The sequence below is a fragment of the Panthera uncia genome, chromosome A2 (genome assembly GCF_023721935.1).
Source record: "Panthera uncia isolate 11264 chromosome A2, Puncia_PCG_1.0, whole genome shotgun sequence".
Classification (NCBI taxonomy): Eukaryota; Metazoa; Chordata; class Mammalia; order Carnivora; family Felidae; genus Panthera; species Panthera uncia.
The window spans coordinates 72,494,414-72,521,128 of NC_064816.1; the positions used below are offsets into that span (position 1 = coordinate 72,494,414).

The window sequence follows — 26,715 nt, forward strand, 5'->3', positions numbered from 1 at the left end:
CACCATGAATTCAAATTTCAAAGTGAGTTTTAAATGAACTAGCCTTTGTTTTAAAAAATAACAGCACAGACCAAGAGAGGTCAAAATCAGCTGGAAAAGAGCACTATCCCCCCCTTTGGAAAAACACAGAATTCACTAAATGACACAGAAATGAGGAGAAAAATAAGAAAATTGTTTCTTGGCTCTGGAAACAATTCTTATGTAAAGTCATGGGGAAGAAAAACACTTACATTTAACTCTATTATCCACAGTAACGTTACAAATAAGAGGTCAAAGGTGACAAACAAACAGAAAGTCCTCCGGACATCAGATATGCCTTTCTTCTCCCTTCCTTCATAGGACTCAATCCTGGCCATGAGGTGTGCAGGGTTGATGGAATGAACGTCGCGCAAGGAAGCGTGAGAGCTCTGGCTCCCGGTGAGGGCGTTCTCCATGTCTTCTTGCAGGGGGTTCATCCTGGAGGCGGGTTAAGGGAGCCTCTCTCCAACTTCACCATCCCTGGAGAGAAGACAGCTTTGTGTGAAATCAGAGCTCACCTAAAACCACCATGCCACTCCACCTCCGCACAACTGTTTCTCTAGCTGAGCGACAGTGTCGTCACTGAAGACACCTGTGTCCTGATGAAGACATAAAGCCAAAGGGAAATGAGACGTGCCTCTTGATGCTCTCAATATTACAAACGAGCTGGTACAGACATGACTGGCAGCAGAGAAGAATGCAAGTGTGCCCCACTAAAGAGGGAAGACAGGATGCTGACCACACGAGGAGGGGGTAACTGAGAACCTGGAGCAAGCCGGTTCCCGTGCGTTTCCAGGGAGAAAACCTCTCCAAGTGTGTGTCATTACTCAGGAAAACATTTCCCGAAAGCTCCCCAGAGAGCGTGTGACTAGGACGTGAAAACTAGACACAGAAAACATTGTCTCCTGAAGAGGAACTGCTTTCCACCAAAAGTATCTAATAAACTGATCTTAGTGTTTCCCCATTACGTCTTAATGAATAAGCATGTGTCAGGCCCCTTCTTGGAAAAGTACCCACACCCCCAAAGTTCATCAGTGTTACGCAAACACCTCTGCTGATGACCCAAGTTACAGCTCTATCTAGAGATCCAAGACCCCCTCTCCCCAAGGCTAGGATGTGCTTCTATGCTAAAAGTGAAAGATTACTAACCTAAATGATCTGACCTCCTCAAGAAGGAGGCAAAATCATGAAACAGTATGGTGGACGGTATTGCTGTGTTCCTTCTACAGCACCTCTCCCCGTAGGGGGACACTAGACACCTGGCTCTACTGACCTCATGTGCGTTTCCCCGGGCCAATTTTACCCGCTTCTGTCCACACGTAAGAACCCTGCACTGGTTCTCCTTTCCTTCTGCCACAGTGACTGGCAATGTCCAGATAAGGAAGAACATTTTCAAGGCGGGTAAAACGGAAGTTGAAAACAGACTGCTGACATCTCCCAGAAGCATCATGGTCCCGCTCGGTCCTACTCACAGTCCAGAACAGTGTCGCTACACATGGTCCTCATTTCTTTCCCTTCCCATATTCCAGGGACAAAAGTCCCTTCCACATTTTCATACGATAAAACGACGTAACATTTTCCAAAGCAGTTTGGTTATACGAACTAAGATGCTTTAAGATATTCATACCTACTGGTCCGGTAACCCCAGGCCAAGACAAAAACTGATCTATGTCACTAGAGGTTGGGTTAGTGATGTTAGTGATTACCCGTGAGCAAGAGAGAGGGAACAGAGACTAGAGCTCACAAGTTTGGTCAAATTCCATTTCTTGGCCTGAGTAGAGCTACCATGGCTGTGCTCCCTTAGTGATAATTTACTGATGTCGGGTAGTTGTTTCAATGGGGCACTGACTTGCAAATATTCAAAATGCTGTATGCTTACGTACACGTACGCACATATGAATGGTGTGTGTGTGCCTGTTAGGTAGACTTTATCATTATATATGTATAATAGTCCCAATGAGAAAACAATCTAAATATCTAACAAAAAGGGAATAATGAGATACATCATAGTATAACCACAGTATAGTCATTAAATAAGGTACTCCAAACTTAGAAAAATGATTACGTTATAATAGTAACTAGACTAAAATCTCAACATCAAATGGAACACAGGCACAGACAGCATTTTCACAACTTTGTAAAATAAAACCAAATTTTTAAAAGAATGTACCTATGAAACATATCAAATGCTAATACTGATTATCTCTGCCTGGTGATATATTTTCCCCCTTTTATCTTTTCCATGTTTTTGTATTTCCTATTTTGCACATATTGTGTCTACAACACAGGGACTAAATTAAAACATCATTGTGGTAGAGTCCTAGACAGATGTCCCAGGACTCTATGAGGCTCTTCCCTCTCTTTCACACATCTGGGTGACAGGAGATAACAGCCTATTGAGCATTCTGAAAAGCTCAGTAGGAGTCCACTTCAGTGCTTTGTAAAATAAAATACAAAATTCCAAAAGTTCAAAGTATTCTACACAATTTCTTTCTCAATGAGACCAACACCATCCTAAGGGAAGGGATTCCAATGGCATATTCCCCTGTCCAGTTGTTTTTAAAATAAAGCTTGCAAAACACTAACTTTATTCTGCCAGACTTCTAACAGTTAATTCTGGAACAGTAAGTAAAAAGGAATGTAACTATGTTTTCTGTGATAAAACACACACAAAATTCAAAAAGATACCAGAGACGCTCTCTAAATCTGAACCTGGATAAATAGAGACACATTTCTGTGGCAACACATTCTACAGCAAGAAAAAGGAACCCAAGTAGTTTTTAAACTGATCTAATATTATTCTATTAGCAAGTATATTTAAAAATTAATTTAACCATTTTTTAAAATTTTTTATGATTTTTTTTGAGAGAGAGCAAGAGCATGGGTGCACAGGAGAGGGGCAGAGGGAGAGGGAGAGGGAGAGGGAGAGGGAGAGAGAGAGGGAGAGAGAGAGAGAGAGAGAGAGAGAGAGAGAGAGGGAGGGAATCTTAAGCGGGCTTCACACTCTGCACAGAGCCCCACGTGGGGCTTGATCCCATGACCTTGGGATCATGACCTGAGTCGAAATCAAGAGTCGGATGTTCAACTGACTGAGCCACCCAGGCACCCTTAAAAATTAATTTAAACTCTTAAATCTACTAAACTGTATGGACGATTCAACAAATTCACAATTCAAACTCAGGGCTGTTTTTAGGAAGAAAATCGCTTTTCTCAGGCTCATGCATTCCTCCTTCCCTGAGCCCACTCCTCATGAATACAAAGGGATCCCAAAGGAAAACATCACTCCTAGAAATCTGAGGCTATTTCAAACTAAAATCTGACATCATTCAACGGCATACACCTTCCCTGAGAAACGAGGATCATTCCGTTATCTTTCAGATGCATACACAGAACTGCTAAGTAGCTAGAATCTACAGATACTTGCACACCTTTAGCAATAGTTACCCAAAGCACAGATTGTTGTGAGCAGAAAGAGAGAGAGAGCTTCCTTATAAGGCGTAAAAGAGGACACCACACAAAGCCCCTTTCTACTCTACAATGACAGGACTTCATCCTAACCCTGTCCTTCCAAAAGGTTCAAGTATGAAACCTTACAGAAGACGTCACTGAAATGCTCTCCACATTCTAATCCCCAGGCAGGTCAAGTACATCTCCTCCAGGTCCCCCTAGGGCCGTGGATATTATGTCACTTCTGAAATTGCTTACCACAATGTGCCTTAATTATCCACTCGCCTGTCTCTCCTGCTAGTCAGTGTGTTCCGTGAAGGCCTTGAATTTGATTTGCACATCCCTGTGCCCCAAGGACTACCCCAGTACACGGGACATGGCAAGAACAAAACAAACGTCGACTAAGTAAATTCTACCACCTCACACAGAGACCCGCAGAGCCGGCTTTCACATTCTCTGCACTGGAGAGGCCACAACTGTTTTTTCCAAGGAAGAGCTTGGATATTCTCCCAGGTATAATTTTGGAAGCACTAAATATTCAGTTCTTGGTACTGAGAGCCTCTCTGGGGTTGGTTTAAGGAAAGCTAAGCCTCTCTAAGGAGGGGGGTAAGTACCGAAGAGCTGTATACACAGGAACCTAAATCTGCAACGCAAGATTTATTCCAACCATGGGGGACATATGGGGGATGAGGGTGGAGAACTACAAAGAAAAGAAAAGAAAAACATCCCCTTATCTTTTTCCGGCATTTGCGTGAGGAGATGAGAATCTTTTTGTTCTTTCAGTTTTTGAAAATAAGATTCACGTCTTCGTGAATCTCACATGAATCGCTGTCCTCCTCTGTACTGTAATAATAGCCAGCCATTTCTACATTATGCTACATTAACAAGGTGCTCCAAAGTTCAGGGGCATAACACGATCTATATTTATTCTCAAGCTCACAGGTCTACAGGTTGCCTGAAGTTCAGCTGATCTCGTGGGGGCTCAGCTGGGCAACTCTGCTTCTAGGGGCAGCGCAACTTGGCTTCAAATCGTGTTGGATGCAGGTCAGCTCTCTGTGTGTCTTCCTCCTCAGACCAGGACTATCTGGGTCACGAGCTTTTCACAGCAAGTGGCAACAGCACACGAGACAAGGGAGACCATGTAAATACATTTAAAATCTCTGTATATATCACGTCTGCTCATATTCTATCGGCCAAAATCTTCTCTCGAGGCCATGCCCAAAGGCAGTAGAGCTGGGATGTACACTCTGCTCAGAGAGGAGAAGGCAAGTGAACATTTGCTGGTTAATATTCCAGCCTGGCACAGCTATCAGTGTTCTAAACCAGGGGTTGGCAAACTGTAGCCTAGAGGTCAACTATGGTTTGCTACCTGTTTCTGAGTATCAGGTTTTAACAGAACACCACCACATCCTTTCTGAGGGTCTGTGGATGCTTTCACACTAGGACGACAGAGGTGAACTATCACAACAGAAACCATATTTACTTTCTGCATTTTTCCAGAAAAAGGGATGACTGCTTTCATCAGCTTCACAAAGGAGACCCAGGCGAGATCTGGAGTGATTCAGGCTAGCAACTGCAGGCTAACTGATGAATATGAATCCTTCCAATGCGTGCTCTGATTGTGTGGTTAGCAAAAACCTGCAGTTCATTTACCTGAGGGCCACTTCAAATGGCATGAACATGCTGCTCGTGGACTTAATTCTCTTTCCTTAACTCCACACTACTAAAATTGGAGAAAAATTCTGTCTCATCTATGCTGGTAGCTTCTTAAACGAGGATATCCTTCCCACGTGGAAAAAAACAAAAACAAAACAAAAAGAACTGAGATCCTTTCTGCTTCCAAGAAGAATTGCTTACATCTTTGGGTTTCTTCCACCGCACTGGTCCCCAGGCTGGGTGCAAAGCTGAGCCAAAGCTTCAACTCCATCTGCTTGAGCATAGAATCGATACGCTCCAGACGTTAAACAGCGGCTGCTCTGAGCACTAGTCATCACTGCTGGCCTCATACAAAAGTCCCAGAGTTTCTTGCACCTTCCTAGAGAGAGCCTCTGGGCACCAGCTGGGGGCATCAAACCACACCTTTCATCCCCAACACCCAGCCTTCTTCTCTTACTACTTACGGCTACAGTCAGGACACTGTATGTTCTTCTCCAAGAGAGTGCCAGAATAACAGACACTGAAATCATTTAATTCAGAATGACTTTAGGTCGTCATCTTAACCAAAGGCCTAGGGAGCAGAACTGGCTTATCGACATGTTCTGCTTGGTCTGGCACAGTGTTTCTCAAGATTTTGAACTAACTGTCAACATTTTAAATAATGAAGTTTCATATAAAACTCCAGACTTCCAGCTTCTCTTGAAAAGTTAAAAGCAGAATCAGGAGGCCTGCATTTCCTTACCACGGCAGTAAGGCTGATGACCTCTTTAGGCGTAATATGCACTTTCCACTCGGCCTCAGTTTCGACCTAGCTCGGAGGGGTTTAAGTTTGCCAGTCTGATCGATTTCCACTCCCTTGTTTCACAGGCAAAAAGACATATTAGTGCCTGAAGACTGTGTCTCATCATGTTGTTTCAAAGCTTTCTTCATCTTTGTTGACCAAATTATTCTTGCCTGTAAAACAAATGTATGCTTAAACTTGAAAAAAAAAAAAAAGAAATAAGAATCTGAGGCCTACATGGATTACAGGGATGTGCCCATCTAAAAGAGATTTTAAGATATATTTTAGGATTAAAGCTCAAATCTTTTACTTCTTTCCTCTCCATCACTCTAAGAGGAAACAGGATTACAGGGATGTGCCCATCTAAAAGACATTTTAAAATGTATTTTAAGATTAAAGCTCAAATCTTTTACTTCTTTCCTCTCCATTCAGGAGAGGAAACAGGAGGGACATCTGTAGGTGTTTAAATGGGCCTTGGATGCAGGCATTGAATTTGAGCTTCCCCAAAGACCCGGGCTGCCTCAGCTGGGCCCACTCTACCCTAAGACCAGGTTTCTATGGGAGCAGGTAGCAGACTGAGCTGACTATCCTCTTGCGAGGCGCATATGTTAGACCTAGTTTATGATGGTAAAAGTCCTATTTAGAGCTTGCAGGTTACAAGATGAAACAGCTAGAACTGGGGAATGGGAATACTGAGCGGATAACCTGACATTTACAAACATGCCTTGCCAGTAAGAGAAAGAGGCATGGTAACTAAGAAACCTAGAGACTTTAAAGAATAAATATGCACAGAAAGAGAGGATGTGGGAAGGAAGCTAAAGCTAATTTGGGGCATTAAAAAACATAGTAAAGCAATCTTCATATTTTTTTTAAGTTTATTTACTTATTTTGAGAAAGAGAGCATGTATGTGCATTGAGTAGGGGAGAGACAGAGAGAGAGAGAGAGAGAGAGAGAGAGAGAGAGAATATCCCACACCGTCAGCACAGAGCCCCATGCGGGGCTCTATCCCACGAACCATGAGATGATGACCTGAGCCGCCATCAAGTGTTGGATGCTTAACCAACTGAGCCACTGATGCACCCCATGGCCTTCATATTTTAAAGTTATCAATATGGGGGGAGGAAAGTTCTGCCATGCCTAAAAATGTCATGTCAAATTCAATCAATGATTAACTTTTCATAAAATACAGCTTTCTACTTAATGCTTGCTTACATGAAGCTGCTTGTATTTTTTAAAACTTTCAAAGTTGTTTGTAGGTAAGATGTTCTAAACGAAGAAACAAGTATGATTCCCCATCCTGTACTTCTTGGTGCTGTTGATGCTGTGACATATGCCAACCTTACCCTGAAAGTAAAGACCTGGGAGAACGCTGACGGAGGTGGCTTGAGAAAGACTGGCAGGGGGCAAGGTTAAGGAGCTGACACCATTGTACAACCCTGCAGCTTCCTGAGCAGGAGAACTGGCGTTACGAAACACTACAAGAAGTTTAACTTATGAGCAGACTGCCCACTACCATTATGTTCACATTTCCAAACAGTCTTGGCTTACTTTACGCCACGTATTTTCCAAACAAAATACAACGTTGAGAAAAATACTTCTACAATCTAGGCTATAGGACTGAATTTTATTTTCTTGCTTCAAGTTTTTATTTAAATTCTAGTTAGCTAACATATAGCATAATAATTGTTTCAGGAGAAAAAATTTGTGATTTATCACTTATATACAACACCCAGTGCTCATCCCAACAAGTGCCCTCCTTAATGCCCATCATCACCCATTTGGCCCATCCCTCCACCCACCTCCCCTCCTTCAACCCTCAGTTTGTTCTCTATAGCCATTAAAGAAAAATGAAATCTTGCCATTTGCAACGATGTGGATGGAGCTAAAGAGTGCCACGCTAAGCAAAATAAGTCAGAGAAAGACAAATACCATATGATTTCACTCACATGTGGAATTTAAGATACAAAACAGATGAATACCGGATTGGATTTTATAACACCTACATAGCATATTCAAGTTAGCAGTTTAAACAAGAGGAAATTCCTGGATAGAGAGAAACAATTGGAGATTGCTAGATAGAGAAATCTGGGAGGGGGGGGGGGATTTTTTTGGAGAATTAAATTAAATTAAATAAAATTTTTATGGAGAATTAAATAAAACCCTCCAACTGTTTGGTATTACTTCAAATAAAAACAAATCTTTCCTGAGTCAAGGAGTCAAGTTTTGCCAGTAGAAACCTATTAATTTGACAACTGAGTGGAATATTTAAAAAAGAGAAAGAAAAAAATTATGTGCATGTATGAAACCCTGCAAGGCTTTTTATAGACTTCCCCATATCATCAGGACTACAATGGGGGAAAGTGGGGGAGAATTTTGAAACAATTAAAATAATACTGCTCTCTGAGAGTTAAACTATACATTTAACACACAATGACTCGCAGTCCAAGATAGAAGGTGCTGACGGGACTTATCATCAGCTAGGCTGTAAGGAGGGGAAGAGGAAATGTGCCCTTCAGAGAGGAGACGGGTCAGTCCAGAAAACACAGGGAGAGGAGTGTCACAAACGAATAGTGGCTGTACCCAACCCGGCATCTTCAAGAGGGAGTGCCTTGCCTGATGGATTTTAAGTATCTCCAGTCCAGCAGCCAGATTATTCTTCTGATTAATACGATGGCTAAGGATATCATTAGTCCTTTTTGTCACTGACAATTTAATAATTCCCTGCATGCTTCCCACCACCTTTTAAACATTCCGTTTCTTATTAAAACATCACAGTTTGAGTTGGGAGACAGTAAGACTGGTCAGCTTGAAACAAACTCAGTCTACACAGCACTTACAGTGTTCACTGCAGATTTTAAGATGTGAGTTGACCCATGTGAGGCAGAGCCACTCTCCACTGGGCTCTCTGTAAACAGATGGGGACAAATCAGGTCTCCCGGTCAACACGAAAGAGGGCTGGACTATAACACTAACAAAGTCAATGTGATGCCTCTATGAAGCTGTTTGGGAGATGGATGTCTAGCTGTCTCCTGATGACCCTCAAAAGCACTGCTTTCTGGAAACATCTAGAGATACCATTCAGACACCACCTTAGTGATGGGTTAGTCATCTTTAAAATATTAGCATATTCTGTGTATAATACACAAGAGGTGACATTTTAAAAAAGAAGTAAAGAAAGCTGTGCCTTTACTGAAGTATTCTTCCAATATCTCTTTAATTTTTTTTAAAAAAAATTTTAATGTTTATTTATTTTTGAGAGACAGAGACAGAGCATGAGCGAGGGAGGGGCAGAGAGAAAGGGAGACAGAATGTGAAGCAGGCTCCAGGCTCTGAGCTGTCAGCACAGAGCCCGACATGGGGCTCAAACCCATGAACTGTGGGATTATGACCAGAGTTGAAGTCGGCACTTAACCAATTGAGCCACCCAGGCGTCCCCTCTTCCAATATCTCTTTGTAAGCTTACATGCAATTATCAATAATTTTCTGTAAGTGAATTATTAAGAGCACCACAGTTATCAGGCTCCAAACAGATATAGAATAACTGAACTTGACTCTGCAATGCTAATACAGTACATTTGCTTATTTTAAAATCTGACTTACAAGTATTTGAGTATGATTACTAGTTCATAACCAAAAAAAAAAAAAGCAGGGAGGTTCTTAGTAAGTATAGAAAATCTTCAAAAACTCAAGATTCATAATTAAGCTCTAAAGATTCTGCCATATATCCTCTTAACTAAGCAAGTATAGCTAATGTTTGTATTTCTAAAAATTGAGAAGTGTCATACATTTGAAATCAGGTTTAAGATTTACCACTCAGTATCAATAATGTATGCCTTACCAGAAAGAACAGAGATAACAAATGCATCTTAAAAACAAAGAAAATGTAAAAGCTAAGTAAACGATAGATTATGATCAAAATGGAAGGTGTGACAGTTTATTTTTTAAAAAATCCTATTCGGTATCTTGAAGATATACATACGGATGCTGATTATTCGAATACATAATAAAGTTTTTTTAAAGACAGATAATTCTTTTTGTAACCCTTCAATCACAGACTATATACTATTTTGAGCATATTTTGATACACTTACAACATTTAGCATAAAACTATACTATACTTACTAAACTAAACTATACTTACTAAAAATATCTAATTCAGTAAGTCTTGCAATTAGGAACTGTCTACAGAAAAACAATGCATAATAGACACTCATAACATAGCAGTACTTTCTAAAATAACTACTGAGATAAATACATTTAATTTTTTTTAATAGTATTTTTAAAATGACAGTAAGACCTTAGGAAAATGTTCACAGGGAGATGTTTATAAAAGAACTCTAAAAATGTTCTATTAAAGATGCATTTAGATAAGAACATGTCAAACTCTCTGATATTCAGTGTAAATATCCATTTTTCTCCTCTCCTATATCAGGGATGAGAAATGCATACAATAAAAGTAACACATCTTACTCTGAAAAACAATACATTATGTTGTATAATTAAAAAATGACAGTAAAAACAGTGGAAAGGTGTCATAGTTGTGCTTATCATCAAATTCACTTCCTTAAAGTGCTTTAATTCCTTTTTAAATAAAGAATAAAATTTTTAAAATGAGGCATTTAAATTATAACGTTACAAAAACTGTAAGTATCCCACAGGGAAAAACATTAAAAAGGAAAAAAGAAAAACAGTGAACACAATTAATAAATAAATCTGAAAGGAGAATGATAAATGTTCCACGCTGGGGGATGGGTATAATGTGATTCATTACACTAAACTCCCTACTTTTGTACATGGGTAAATGTTTCTGTAAGTTTAAGATCTATAAATAAGCCTAAGAAATGGGCAAACAAGCAAACCTAGATTGCAGAGGGGGCGATTAAGAAAGGAATACAAGTAACACTATTAGGAGAGGTGGTTTTTCAAACAGTAAGTGACACTTCACACTCATTGTCTTTGAAAAGCATAAATACTTTGGAAATATTACATCAAGAAGATGTAGATGGGCTGACTACAATGAATCAACCAGAATGAACCCAAAAGGAAAAGTGAAAAAGTTGACAAAGAATTACCTGGCAAAGGAACTAGAGTCAGACAGTTTGATTGGTATTTCAAAATTGGGGGAAAAAAATAAAATTTTACAAACTTTAAATGTTATGGTATGTTCCATAACATTAAAAAAAAGAAACAAAGAAAGTGAGGTTACCCTTAAAGCTAGAATAATCTGACATTATCTGACCAAGAACATACAGGGACAAAGAATACAACACAAGTATGAACTAATCCTATCTATTGACATGTTATTATATATTATATAACACTGCATATACCACATATTAACCTAATAGCAAAATGAGTCATTTCCGTAGCGCAGACTGAGTTAGGCACAGTGCTGAGTTCTTAACGTACATTAGACTCCTTTAAACCTCGCGACTGCTCCCATGAGTAGATCTGTATTCAAATGTTCCTGAAACATCACATAAATAAGTAAAAACTCATATAAATAAAAACTAAACCTAATAAGAAGGCAGATTATCTCTGTTCACCCATTAAAATGTTTCTTTGCATTTCAAAAACATTCATAAACACAACCTATAATTCATTTGGGCCAAAAAGCTTTGAAATTATGTACATTTTGACTGGTTTTCAATTTGGGGGGGGGGACTGGCATAACTTCAAACTTTGTGAGACTCTTCATCTCCATCTAGACATCTACTGTCTTCCGCTTTCCTTAAAATGTGGTTCTCTCAAGTCTCTTATTCTCCAAGTTTTAAAAGAGACATAAGGAAATACATTAGTGATATAAGAAAGACAACAGTGTAAACGGAGAAAAAGCGACAACTGATAATCAGCATCAGGAGATACAGAACAGGGGCAGACAAGAGAGGACTGTGTGCCCATCTTCAGGGGCCATATGTGTGCCACACTACTGATTTATCAGGAGAAGTCAGAAATCTGAACTGTAATAGGAAATTGACCACATACCAAGTATTAGTTCAATTAAACAAACAATAAAACGACTAAAGATCAAGGAAAACTCATTACCTATAAACTATCTGCCCAGAACTTTCCTAAGTTTTTCTGCAAAAAATATCTACAGATGATAAAGATGCCATCAAAACTCAGCTGCGAAAGACCAGAACTACTAGTCATTCTAGCTCATGGAGAAAGAAACCTACACATCAAAATATACTGAGGGTTCCACTTAAAAGTTAATGAAACAGAGGCGCCTGGGTGGCCCAGTGGGTTAAGCGACTCTTGATTTAGGCTCAGGTCATGATCTCACAGTTTGTGGGTTTGAGTACCACTCTGTCAGCATAGAGACTGCTTGGGATTCTCTCCCTCACTCTCTGCCCCTACCCTGCTTGTGCACACACGTGCACACACAGTCTTCCTCTCTCTCTCAAAAAAATAAGCATTTAGAAAATAAATAAAAGTTAATGAAACAAAGCCATCTTCCTGGGTTATGTAGTAGAAGAAACTGCAGGTGAATAACATGATTTTAGGATGAGGAATCTGTAAGAAAGAGAAACAGATCTCAACACATAAAAATAAAAAGCTTCCCTATCTTAAACACATTAGAAGTAAAACTTACATGATTAAAGACACAATGAAGACCTTACAATTCAATTAGAAAAATGGGCAAAGAAAGACAAGGCACACAAGGAAAAGAAATTTCTTTTGAATAAAAAAGAACTCTCATCCAACACCTGTAAATTTTTTAGAGAAGCAAATTAAATTCATGAGATCATTTATTAAATAGTTTCCAGGGACCTTCAGGTAGACCTCAAACTCCTTAATCTTGCCTAACCTAACACGTGGCCTACTTCTGCCTCCCTCTCCAGAACCACTTCAGGCCGAAAATCACAAGCACTTCCCTAAAGGAATCACATTCTCAGGCACCTCTACTTGTAATTTTCCCTCTACTGGACTGCTCCTCTCCCTACCTCTCTGGCTTACTCATCCAGTAAGCCTTATCTCAAAGGCCATTTCCTCCAGGAGGCTTTGGCTTCCTCCCACTCTTCCACACCTTTCTCCCCTGAGCAGAGAACAGTATAGACCTCTATAATGACATTTATTATGCTGCAGCAAGACTATTTTTGCTCTTTTTTTTTTTTTTAAAGCAACAGCTTGCTTACAATGTTGGGATTCACCTATTTACCAATTCCTTCATTCTGGACAGTGAGAGTGGGGAGAAACTAAAGAGAAAGAGACAGATGAAAAGAAAGAAGGAAGGAAGGAAGGGAGGGGAAAAAAGGAAGAAAGGAAGGAAGGAAGAGGGGAAGGAAAGAAGAAAATGTAAAATTGCATTGAAAACATTAAAATAAATTTAACAAAATATATGCAATAAATTTAAGGAATAAATTTAGCAAAACATATGCAAGATCCCAACACTGAAAACTGTAATACACTGCAGAGAGAAGAAATAAAGATGAAAATAAATGGAGAAATATACAGCATTTATGGATTGGAAGAATTCAGTGGTAACATTTTAATTCCTCCCAAACTGATCTACAGAGTCAGCTTAATTCCAATAATAACCCCACCAAAGTTTTTATGGTAGAAATTGATACGTTATTTCTAAAATGTATATAGAAATGCAAAGAAATGAGAATATCCAAAGCAATCTTGAGGAAGAACAACAAAATTGGAAGACTCCTACTACCTAACTTAAAGATCATCTATAATGCTTCAGGAATGAAAACAGTGTGGTACTAACATACAGATCAACAAATAGATCAACAGAACATAACAGACAGCCTAGAAATAGAGCTGCACTTATTTGATCATTTGACTTTTGACAAAGATGTCAGAGCAATCCAATGGTGGAAAGAAAGTCTGTGTTCAACAAATGCTGCTGGGACAACCAGACATCAAAACTGAAAAACAAACAAACAAACAAAAACGAACCTTGAACCCTAACACCAGACAAAAATTAAGAATGTGAAGTAGAATATTTTTACAACCTATTTGTAGGCAAAGATTTCTTAGAGAAGACACACACAAAAAAACCATAATCATTATTAAAAAACTATATTTGACTGTCTTGAGGGGTTCCCACTGGTCAATGTGGGACAACTTGAACATGAAAACAAGTAATGACATTATTAACTTTACAGAAAAATATATCAGATAAAAAAAAAAGGAAGAAAAGGGGCAGCTAGGTGGCTCAGTCAGTTAAGCATCCAACTTCAGCTCAGGTCATGATTTTATGGTCCATGAGTTCAAGCCCCATATCGGGCTCTATGCTGACTGCTCAGAGCCTGGAGCCTGCTTGGGATTCTGTCTCCCTCTCTCTGTGTCCCTCCTAGCTTGCACTCTGTCTCTCTCTCTCTCAAAAATAAACATTAAAAAAATTTTTTTAAAAAGGAAGAAAAGATAATAAAATGAGAAAAATCAATAATCTGTAACCCTTAGTTGGAATAACAGAATCATGTCAGAATCTTCAATGAATGCTAAAAATTATTATGAAGCTGTTGAGAAATAGGATCTTCACAGTCTCAAAGTATTATCCCTCAGATTATTTAATAATTCCATTGGGGATAATACACCTTTATAGTGAAGAGATCTAGCAGCCACCGTCTGTACCAAGTAATGAGGCGGCATCACCAATACTGGAATAAGCAGACATTATATATCTTCTGACATGAAGTAGGAGGAAGTACGTAACACCAATCATCTGTTATGATACACCCTCACCGAAAATGTTTCACCTGATTTCAGTCATAAAGAAACACCCAGACAAACGCAGCATTTGGAACGTTCTCCAAGACAGGTACTGTGGACTGTTCAAAGAAGTCAATGTGGTTAAAAACAAAATAAAGAACAGAAAAAAAGGAAAAGTGCTGTGGATACTCTTCAAACTTAAAAAAAGCATAAAGAGACACAACCATCAAATGCAATGCATGAGCCTAGACTGAAATTGAATTTAAAAAAAAAAAAAAAAAAAAAAGGAAGAGAAGTTACAGAAGACAATTGGGGAATTGATTATAGCTTAGTATTCTGGTTATGTAGGAGAATGGCCCTATTCTTAGGAAATGCATGACGAAGTCCTGAGTAGTTAAGTGTTGTGAAGTACACAGCTTAACTTACAAATAGTTCAGAAAAACTAAGGACAGAAAGATGTTTTGTAATAAAGTTGCTCTATTTATCTACCCACCCATCCAGCATCTATAAACATACATATGATACAAATATATTTACATGTAATGTATATACAGTATGCATATGCGCATGTAGCATATAAAGATATTAAAGAGAGCGCAGGCAAATTTTCATTGCAAAAAAATCATTAAATTGACTTTGCTACAGTGGGGACTACCTTTTTTGAGTACAGAGGAACCAGAATCATCCTAGAAAACGGCTTAAACCAGTTTTTCTATAACGAAGAATGCACTACGATTTTGTACACATTTGCATAATAATTCTGTACATGATAGTTTGAGACACAGTGACAGACTAAAAGGAAAACCTCTATAAGTGCTCAGGACCCCAAATCATTTTACCCATTATATAATAACTATCAAATTATCCCCACACAAATGAAAACTGGCTGAAGACTTCTAAAGTGCTTGTGACTATAGACAGGAGTCACTCTGTCTGAACTTTCAGCCCGTGTCAAATACCTAAGAATGGCCTTTTTGTTGTTGTTGTCACGAGGCCTAAATGAAACAGCGGAGGGTATACTGAACGAGAATTCAGGGTCTAAAGTTTGCTTAGGTCTTTAATGAAAATGTGCATAAGATAGCACTTTTCTGTAAGCTTTTCCAAGCCAAATCTGTCCTTCATTCGGTTCCACAGATTTGTACCCAGACACCTCAGGAAAGAATTTTACAAGGCATCATCCACTGAGGCTCAGCCTCAGTGCCGTTTTATTCATGCAGATGATTTCTTTCTTTTTCTTTTCTTTTTTTTTTTTTTTTTAAAGCTTATTTATTTCAGAGAGGGAGAATGAGAGTGAGCGAGCAGGGGAGGGGCAGAGAGGGAGAGAAAGAATCCCAAGCAGGCTCTGCACTGTCAGGGCAGCCTGGCTTGGGGCTTGACCTCAAGAACTGTGAGATCATGACCCGAGCAGAGATGAGGAGTTGGACACTCAAGCAACTGAGCCACCCAGGTGCCCCCGTGCAGCTGGTTTCTTATAGTAACACTGGTACCTACACTTCCACACCACTTCCTTCTGTCCTTTCTCTTCACTTTAAGAATTTAGAAATGTCCAGCTCCATAGTGATATCTCTATATAATGTCCATGGTTTTATTCCAAATATTTATTTTCTGGGTCTCATATTTTCTACTGTTCTTTACTCACTTGGGATATAATGAAAGCTTTCGTTCCATCCTGATAAATCTACTCGCTCTTCGCTACTATACTTTCTGCCCCAAGCACACACATTCAAGGCTCTCTGTTAAAACCCCGTCATTTCCCACGGCCTTGTCTCATTCAATGATTCCTGCTAATATCAGCAGACCAAAGTAACTGTACATAAGCAGGATTTAACCTTTCAACAATATGCTTCAAGACTAAGATTTATTTAGAAATTAATTACCAATGGCTTGGAAAAACTAAAGCAGAAAACAAATATGGTGTTTTTAAGTCAGTCCTCTAATAACACTAATTTATCTCCCAAGCCCACACCTGTTTTTAGAGAAACTTAATTTTATGTTTATTTATTTTTGAGAGAGAGAGAGAGAGAGAGAGAGAGAGAGAGAATCCCAAACAGGCTCCATGCTATCAGCGCAGAGCCCAATGCAGGGCTCAATCTCACAAACCATGAGATCATGACCTGAGCTGAAATCAAGAGTTGGGTGCTTAATGGACTGAGCCACCGAGGCGCCCATAGAAAAACTTAATTCTCTAAGTGATTTTGGCTTGGGTTATGATCTTGTGGTTCATGGGATCAGGCTCCACACAGGATTCTGGGATTCTCTCTCTCTCTCTCCCTCTCTCTGCCCCTCCCCCCAAATAAATAAAATTTTTTTTTTCAACGTTTTTAATTTATTTTTGGGACAGAGAGAGACAGAGCATGAACGGGGGAGGGGCAGAGAGAGAGGGAGACACAGAATCGGAAACAGGCTCCAGGCTCCGAGCCATCAGCCCAGAGCCTGACGCAGGGCTCGAACTCACGGACCGCGAGATCGTGACCTGGCTGAAGTCGGACGCTTAACCGACTGCGCCATCCAGGCGCCCCTAAATAAAATTTTTTAAAAAAAGAAAAAAAAGAAATATTAGATTTAAAGATGGCTGGATAAATGTATACTGATGTTCTTGTACTTTATGAGGCAAACCAAAACATATACCGAGAAACTGAATCTGGATGGGCACTACAAAATTTTAAAATTGTCCTTGATAATTTCTGAAAACTCAAAGTTTGCCAGGAATATAGCACGTCTACTTTATTCCACAAATACATCTTGAGCACCCAAACCGTGTCAGGCCTTCCTCTGAGCACTGAGCTTATTTTCTAAAGTAAGGGGACAGAAGATAAACAAAAAAGCATTGTGATTTTAAACTGGGAGTGGTCAGGATGACCTCCCTGAGAAGGTGGAGCAAAGACCAGCAGAAAGCAAGGCAGGTAGAGGGAAGGATAAAGGGTAACATCCCGAGGTGGGGTGAAGTTGGCCGCGTAGGCATCCAGACAGGTCACTGGCTTTCACCTTTGCTGGAGCTAAGTAACAGAGCTGGAGACCAACATGAGAGGGTAAGAGAGAAGAAGGGGCAGAGGATCTTACAGGCCACTGTAAAGACTTTGATGAGATAGGAAGACTGGAAAGTTTTCACTAGGCGAGAAACCTGATTCAACTGAAGCTTTAAGAGGCTCTCTAACTGAACCACAGAAGCAGGAAGACCAATTCGCGGGTTACGGCAACGATTCAGGCAACAGGTGACGCATTGACTTGGGAGACTACAGTGGTAGCAGTGGGGGCGGTAAGAATCGATTGGTTCTAACTACAGAGCCAAAAGCATTTGTTGATGGACTGGATATGGGGCGGGGGAGCGCAGGGGGGATAAAGGAAGGACTAAAGGAGAACTTTCAGAATTACAGCCTGGGGAAATGGAAGGATGGAGTTGCTATTTGCTGCAATGGAGAAGACAGTCTCAGCGCAACTTTGAGGAAGAACATCAGTTTAGTTTGGACACGTAAAGTATGAGATGCGTATTAATATCCACACTGACAGTGATCATTATTAAAGTAAATAGTAAAGTACGTTAAGTCAGGAGTTCAGAGGAGAGGTCTGAGCTAGATATAGAAATCTGAGAGTTGATAGCATATAGATGGAAGTTAAAACCATGCAAGAGAACAGAAATTTGAATATTCTCCCTTCTTTCCATAAAAGATGGAGAAAAAACAAAGTGCCTTTATTTGTAGAATAGAAAATAATTAAGGGGGGGGGTCCTCTTTAAGTCCACTAAAAGTTCCCATGTTGTTAAATAATAAGCACTGACCACCTACAAAATGTAAAATACCAAGGACATTTAAAAGGATTCAAAGGGCAATGCAAGAGTCCGCATGCTCTTAGCAGAATCTCCATCTAGTTGAGGAGACAGATAGATAGATAATAGAAGGGAATGACTGAAGAGAAAGAAAGGAAGGAAATCAATGTACCCTTGACAATAACCATGCCCCTGGGTGGTGCCAGGTCCGGGGGAAGATGAGTCAGCTGGAGACTGTCAAGGACTTGACAACGTATATTTGTTCTTCCATAGATCACAGGTTGGCAAAATGGCAGCATGCCACGGAGTAGCCAGTCTTGTTGGGTAGTTCATGCTGTTAGCTCAGTACCTCTGCAGGGATTGACACCTTGGTAGCCAGTTATGTCACCAGCACTGGCTGAGTCAGATGGCTGGCATGTTACGGCTACATCTTACCACTGTTCCAAAAAAAAATATATATATATATATATATCTGTCTCAAGTTGGGCTCTGGCAAACAAGAACATTCTTTCACTTGTCCCGTCTTTTTCAGAAACTGCTATCTGGGCCCCGAATGAGTGGAACAACAAGGTGTCTATAGCTACCTTCCACAGCCTCTCTCTAAATTCTGATTCTCCTCCAATAGGTCTCTTCTGGTGCTCAGATGTTACAGCTTTTCTCCCTCTCTCAGCTTCAGCTCTAACTTCTATACTCAAATATTTCTTTTTTTTTTCAATATATGAAATTTATTGTCAAATTGGTTTCCATACAACACCCAGTGCTCATCCCAAAAGGTGCCCTCCTCAATACCCATCACCCACCCTGCCCTCCCTCCCACCCCCCATCAACCCTCAATTTGTTCTCAGTTTTTAACAGTCTCTTATGCTTTGGCTCTCTCCCACTCTAACCTCTTTTTTTTTTTTTTTTTTTTTTTTAATTTCTTACACAGCTCCTCTACAAACAGCTTTATTTTAATCTTCTAGGTCACAGAAGCTATACATAATCCCATTTCCCTTCACGAGTCACACGGAGTCATTTCCACAGGTGTAAGACTGCTTTTTCTGGTTGCTGACTACCCACCATTTTCCAGAACATTTAGCTTTCCTTAAAAATCACAAGAGATCAGTAATAAAATACCTGGTGGTTATTATGGAGTTACCACTATTTTTCCCAATTTGGACTTCATTAGTACTGTCAACCATCAGTATATGGTAATTCAGAGAACCATGCTGCTCCTAAGTACCTCACATTCTCATGAATATTTCAAGCTTCCTCTTAGAGATGCGCCTCCAGCTTTAGCAACGATGGCGATGGCGTCAACAGTCACATTACTATCTAGACAGATGACATCTGCTGGAGATGAAGATGTGACCGCCAGTCAAGCTGTGAGCCGGACGTGGCCAGTCGGAGGCTCGCCGCCCCCTTCCCCGGCCTTGGCATGTGCACTCTGCTTGCCTTCCCCCCTCCCAGAAGCTGCTCCTAAGATACAGCCTTGAAACAGAAACGTGGTGCCGAGGCTATCTGGACTGGGTATATGACTGACTGAACTCACTCAGGGCCTCTACATCAACTTTGCAGATCCTGGAGGGCGGGTGAGAGAAGCCACTGTCTTGCAGGTGCTCAAGACAGCCTTGTAAGTAAGCTCCTTTGCTCCTGAAGACGCCACTACCAATGTGAAGTGGTCTGCCTCTTTCTTCTTTCTTTGCTCTCTCCCTGCCTTACACATATAGGGGCCAGTTTCAGATTACACCCAGGAAGCTCCCGAGGAAGTCGTGAACCAACAAAGTCCCTCAATTAAGAAACCTGAAATATTTAGCAATGCATTGGAAGACCTCTCTGCACCGGTACTTACTGCAAGCAGTATTCAAACAGAAGCTTTCAGTTCTCAGAACAGAACCATGGTCTTATTGATCTAGATGTGAAAATCAGTACCATCCCAAGGCAGGGAGTTCACTGATCTGCCAGGAGTCACAGGAAAGTAGCTACAAGAGTTCACTTCTTTTTTCTTTTAAAAATTTTTTTTTAATGTTTATTTATTTTTGAGAGAGACAAAGCATGAACAGGGGAGGGGCAGACAGACAGGGAGACATGGAATCTGAAGCAGGTTCCAGGCTCTGAGCTGTCAGCACAGAGCCAGACGTGGGGCTTGAACCCACAAACCATGAGCTCATGACCTGAGCCGAAGCTGGATGCTTAACCAACTGAGCCACCCAGGCGTCCCAAGAGTTCACTTCTTTTAGCGACTACCTGTCTTCATCTCAATGACTAGAACTAAGAATGTGTTCATGGCACATTCTCCATAGGCCTCCCCAAACTTACATTCTCTATACAGGAAGACAGAAGCTAAACTCAAGTAGCCAGCTGATGAGGAGACAGCAAAGCTAAGGTGGCTATCCAGGGGCGAACTGGGTTTCTCTTCATTCAAAAGCACAAGACTCCTTCCATGGAAGAGGAGAGAGAAGGGTTCCCACAAGTGTCCCATCCTGTACTCACTGCTCCTGCAGGGGCTCCATAGCTGGCAAAAGTGGCGCACCAAGCGTAATGCCAGGGGAGATAAAACATTAACTGCCCCTGGAGGTATCCAAGGCCAATTTCCTAATTCACAAACCAGAGCAAGTCAGTAAGAAGTGCCATTCACATCTTCACCCAACAGGCAAAAGTTACGTGTTATCTCCTACACTTGTTTTTGTTTGTTTTTATAATCAGACATATTTCTTATTCTGTCCAGAAAATTTATTTTTTGCTGAGAAAATCCTGATTATAAAAATGAACATTTTTATTTTTTATTATTTTTTTACTTTTTAAGTTTTTTTAATTTTTTAATTTTTTATTATTTTTTAAAGTTTATTTATGTATTTTGAGAGACAGAGTGAGAGCATGTGCATGTGAGCAGGTAAGATGTCAGCACAGAGCCTGATGTGGAACTCAATCTCAGGAACTGTGAGATCATGACCTGAGCCAAAATCAAGAGACGGACACTTAACTGACTGAGCCACCCAGACGCCCCCTTATTTCTTATTTGGAAGTCCTTGCTAGTGGTATGGCTTTGGACAAGTCACTTAATTTCTCCAAATTTCAGTTTCCTTATTTGTGTTAAGTAACATTACTATTAGTAAGTTCCCTTTTTTTTTTTTTTTTTTTTGCTTCAAATTTTTATTTTATTTAAATTCTAGTTATTATACATATAGTATAATATTGGTTTCAGGGGTAGAATTCAGTGATTCATCACTTACATACAACACCTAATGCTCATCATTAAGTGCCCTCCTTAATACCCTTCACCCATTTAGACCATCCCCCATCAACCCTCAGTTTGCTCTCTATAGTCTCTTCTGGTTTGCTTCCTTCCCTTATTTTTCCTTCCCATATGTTCATCTGTTTTGTTTGTTAAATTTCACACATGAGTGAAATCATAAGGCATTTGTCTTTCTCTGACTTATTCTGCTTAGCATAATACTCTCTAGCTCCATGCACGTCATTACAAATGGCAAGATTTCATTCTTTTTAATGGCTGAGTAATATTCCATTGCATATATATATACCACATCTTTATCCATTCATCAGTCGACAGACATTTGGGCTCTTTCTCCTATACTTTGATATACAAAGATGGCACACAGTTCCTAAAATAATTATTAATCTTTATCATGGATGAAGGTCTGCTTGGTGCACATGGTATATAAGGAAAGTCAATGGCAACATTTTGATGCCTGGATTAAAAAAACAAAACAAAACAGTACCCTTTTCTTTTTTCATCAGACTTCTTAGGTGGTCACATAGGAAATTCAAGATATCAGCATGTCAGACTCACCTGTGCTTCAGAAAACAAAACACACACACACACACACACACACACACACACACACACACACCACTAATTTATAAGACTCAATGCAACCACAGGCTAATACAGCCAGAAAACAGAATCACAACCTCATAATAAGAATGGGCTCAGAGCGTGTTACAGAGGCAGAGGATATCACCAAAGTAGTAGGATCTCCATAAGCTCACAAGGTTTGAAAAGCTCAAAAAAGGTTTGAAACCAGCTCTATTATTTCCTCTCAAATAATTTAATAAGAGACAAGCAATTATAAAGTCAAAAAGAAAATTATAAGAAAGACTTAAACATACATATATTGATGTATAACATACACTACCTGTAAATATTTCAAAAATGTCTCAGGTAGGAAAAATGAACCAATGATAACCCATAAGATCTTGTGTACAGCATTATTATGAAGACAATATGTTAAATTTGATTCTGCTGTGAGCTCCATTTTCCAAACTGATTGATGACCATGTCATTCCCTTAATATCTCTTATTGGACTCTTCCACAGTTTTCCCAATCACCACTCATTCACATTACTCTAGTAATTCAGACTCGCTCATCTACAAAACATCCTCCATGCTGGTATCATGCTAGTTTTTTAAAAATGAAAACCTGAATGAACCATTTCATCCCTCTATTCAAAACTCCTTTTCTCTCACACCCAGGGCTCTAGCCATACAGACATATTTTAAGTTCCCTGTACAGGAGGAGGTTTCACCATCTATACCTTTTCCTTCATGCTCCCTCTTCCTAGAGAGCCTTTTCTTCCAAGCACTTCAACAACAGCAATAATAAGCCTATTCATTGCTCAAGGAAGCTTAAGTACCACTTCCTCAAAGAAACCTTCTGAATCCAATTGGATAACATACATGCCACATATCTTTAATGGCACCTCAAATCTTTCATATACATTTCACATATTGCTTACATGTCTTTTTCTCAGTACTATACCAAAAGCTCCCAGAAGACCTGTCTATATTCTTCGCAGGCAGGGAAATGCCTGGCCACATGTTAGGCATTAGATTTGTTTGCTCAATTCATGAATTACAAATATCATCATATAAAAGTATGGGATCTGGGTATTTGTTAACCAAAATGAAGCAAGTCTACACACGTCTGGCATTTCAATATATGATACTGAATGAGCCAAGAATATTCCATCTTTAATGAACTATAACTGACAAAACAATTAATCAAAATGCCCCACATTAATTAATTTGGTCATCTCTTTTTCCAATGTATTTTGAATGCTATTTACTGAAATCATTCCAAAACTCTGCTCCAAAGCTCCGCTGATAGGCTCATAAGTGGCTGCCAGGATTTCTGATGCCGGGCATCAGAACCCAGGACACGTGGCTGTTGCAAACCAGGAGTACAAACCAGGCTTCTCAGCCCAGTACCACAGGTGCCCCAGGCTGGCCTCTCTGGCCCTTTCTCATCTTAACATTAACAAGTGGAGTTGCTTTTACTTTTTCCAACACCATAAACACAGAGAATGATTTTCTGGGGGGACAGTGTGCCTTAAATATTCACAACCCAAAGATCTGAGTTCCTCTCACAGGATCCCTTGGTAAGTCAGACCCTTAACTGAAACAGGAAAGAGGTTCCGTTGAAGCAAAGCCAAGAAAAGCAGAATGGTGCTTCTCTCAAAGATGAAATCGTAAACGTGTAAACAAAACCAAAGGTCTCTACAATCTACAAAAAACTGCATGTGTAACACGAATTGGTAAGTGTCTTTTAAGCTCAAAGAAATATATATTTAACACCCATATATAAAAGAATGTATTACCAAAGATACCAGGATTGGTAAACTGTCAGAGAAATACTCCCAGAGGGGCTGGGAAAGAGGTTTCCATTAAAGACACAGGAAATATCTCGTTAAATAAGCACCACAGATGGACACAGAGGGATGGGCAGAGTTTTGGCTGGATCTGTCCATCTAGAAGGCATTCCAGGCAGAACACGAGCAAAGACACCAAAGTTGGAAAGGCCAGGAGTCCAGTTGGGGCAGTGGGCTCATGGTGGAGGGGAGGCACTACAGTCAAATCATGACAGCCCAGATCTCCAGAACATGGACATCAGTGGCACCAACAATCTTGAAGGATGGAGATACTCGGTCAAAATACCCAGCAATTGGCTTAAAGAGCAAAAACTCTCTTTTGCCTAAATTTAAGTAGTTTCCACATGTAAGAAAGAAGGCAATTCCATGAACATAATTCTAATTTGACTGATGACAGGCAATCTCTATTGAGCTAGAGAGTCAAAAAGCCACAAGAATGTGAACTTAACTATTTGCGAGTTTATTATTATTCATCTACCATATCCCAATCATAACTGAGAAGCAAAGCCTGGAAATAAATAATGGGTATTTTTTAAACTGTAGGAACATTTTTGAACCATAGAATTCACGAACTGATTCTTCCTTATTTTTACAAATGATAATTACCAAGAAAGAGAAGTTATATCCCTAAGCTAACCCAAGGGCTTCCTCCATTCTAGGAAGAAACTCCACTTGCTAACAGAAACTATGAGGCGGCCACTCTAGGCAATGTTCCCATACTGTTAAACACAACATTAAAGCTGGGAAACCAGTAACAAGCTTTAAGTTCCCTTTCAGAGACAGGTGAAATTAAACCTTAAATTTTAAAGTCATTTTGAAACCACTGTCTTTCTCCTAACTAAAAGCAAAGATTCATCCAGCAAGTTTGCACCTGCTCGCCGCTGAGAAAAGGGAAAGAAAACAATGGATTATTTTATCCCAAGGAGCTTACTACCTTGTATGAGTTTTGGACAATAAGCCCGTCGTGTTGAAATATTGTATTTTCATAGATGCAGAAATCTTATGTAGTATAACAGAAAAACAATTAGGCTGCGAATCAGGAAGGTGAGAGAATCTGGTGGCAGTTAAGTCTTGAAAATCACTGAACAGGGGCGCCTGGGTGGCTCAGTCGGTTAAGCGTCCGACTTCAGCTCAGGTCACGATCTCGCGGTCCGCGAGTTCGAGCCCTGCGTCGGGCTCTGGGCTGATGGCTCAGAGCCTGGAGCCTGCTTCCCATTCTGTGTCTCCCTCTCTCTCTGCCCCTCCCCCGTTCATGCTGTGTCTCTCTCTGTCTCAAAAATAAATAAACGTTAAAAAAAAAAAATTAAAAAAAAAAAAATCACTGAACATCTGTGGCCCTCCACAGGCCCACCTCTAAACTGAGAGGGTTGAATCATGACCTCTGAAATGCCATTTCAAAAAATTTAATTTCAGATAGTGGAGATGTATAGCTGCTGCTTCATATCCAGGGAAGCAGTGAGGCGGAGTGGCACGGAAGAGGCTCTGTGGGCAGGCCTACTGGAGTGCCCAAATCTACGCTCACTCAGTACTAGCTGGATGGCCTTCAGTGCACACTTCCTTTTTGCTCAAGAAGGGATAATATTTACCTCTGCAATATGCTGGAAGGGTTAGAATGTACGTAATGCACCTGGCACATTATAGGCACTAAATAAAGGTGGACGTTAAGTCCCTGGCCAGTGATGAAAGTCCTGATGGCAAACGGTAATCCACTTGACAACACAGTTTCCTAAAACTCACCGTGGAGAATGGCAGGGATTGAGTGCCAGTCCTTTGCAAAGGGTGAGCACATAAATACTGGAGGACTCATAGGAAGGAAGGATAAAAGCAGGGAGCTGATGATAAGCAGCAGAGGCTTAGAGTCCTGCACGTCATAATGACAACCAGGAACACAACAGCATGGGATACAGGCAAGAGGACAGATTTTCAGCGAGAGAGAGGACTACTGGTGAAACAACACAAAACAAAACAAACCATAATGAATTACTGCGATGATTTCATAACCGAAATAAAGCAGAGAGCTGGCTACAGTCTGAGTCTCACTAAATAGCGGGTCTTGGCAATACACAAGCCCTATTTCCTTTGCCTGTCTGCAATCCTTACTCAGGGTTCAGATGATCCTGCCCGTGGCTCCTGCCCACCTCATTTGCCCCACCCCACCTCACTGTCTCCTAGGTTTACCGCACTCCGCACGGCTCGTCTTCTACCCCTGTAACATGCTAAGCCCATTTTTCCTTTAGTTCCTTTGCCCTGTTATGTCTGCCTGGAAACGTCCACCAGATCTTCCCATGCTGCCTCATTCCACACACTCAGGTCTCGCCAAACTGTCAATTCCTCAAGGAAGTCTTCCGCGTCCACCATATCTAAATTTCCCTCCACCCCCCCACATCCCAGTCACACCCTACCCCCTTAACTTGCAGTATTTTTTCTGGCATTTATCATTATCTAGAATTGTCATTTTTGTTTACATGTTTATCATTTCTCCACCAAAATGGAAGGCCCGCGAGGGCAGGAAGCTGACCTAAATTCTTCAGCACTCAATCCCCCAACACCTTAAACCAAAATGTGGCACAGAGATGATGTAGGATCAGATGTATTCATCTGATGAACTTGTTCAAAGAATAAACTCCGATGATTAAAACTGCCATCCTTCTGTGAACATAAGGAAAAGTCCATTTTTATGAAAATACAAAATATATACGTATGCATATGTTGTACAGTACACTTTTTCACTTT

General features: G+C 40.3%; 1 protein-coding gene across 4 annotated transcripts in view; it reads right to left on the reverse strand.

Moving 5' to 3' along the window:
* The window catches only part of LOC125929809 (STARD3 N-terminal-like protein), a 56,206-nt gene that overhangs the window by 28,306 nt on the left and 1,185 nt on the right, over nucleotides 1–26,715 (reverse strand). For 2 of the 4 annotated variants that reach the window (XM_049641311.1, XM_049641310.1), the window contains exon 2: nucleotides 231–498. In XM_049641311.1, coding sequence (XP_049497268.1) covers nucleotides 231–455 — 225 coding nt within the window. In that variant the 5' untranslated portion in view covers nucleotides 456–498. Of the gene's footprint in view, nucleotides 1–230; nucleotides 499–5,863; nucleotides 6,076–18,505; nucleotides 18,771–26,715 lie in introns of all 4 variants that reach the window. The other 2 variants (XM_049641312.1, XM_049641313.1) reach the window with 2 other exon arrangements.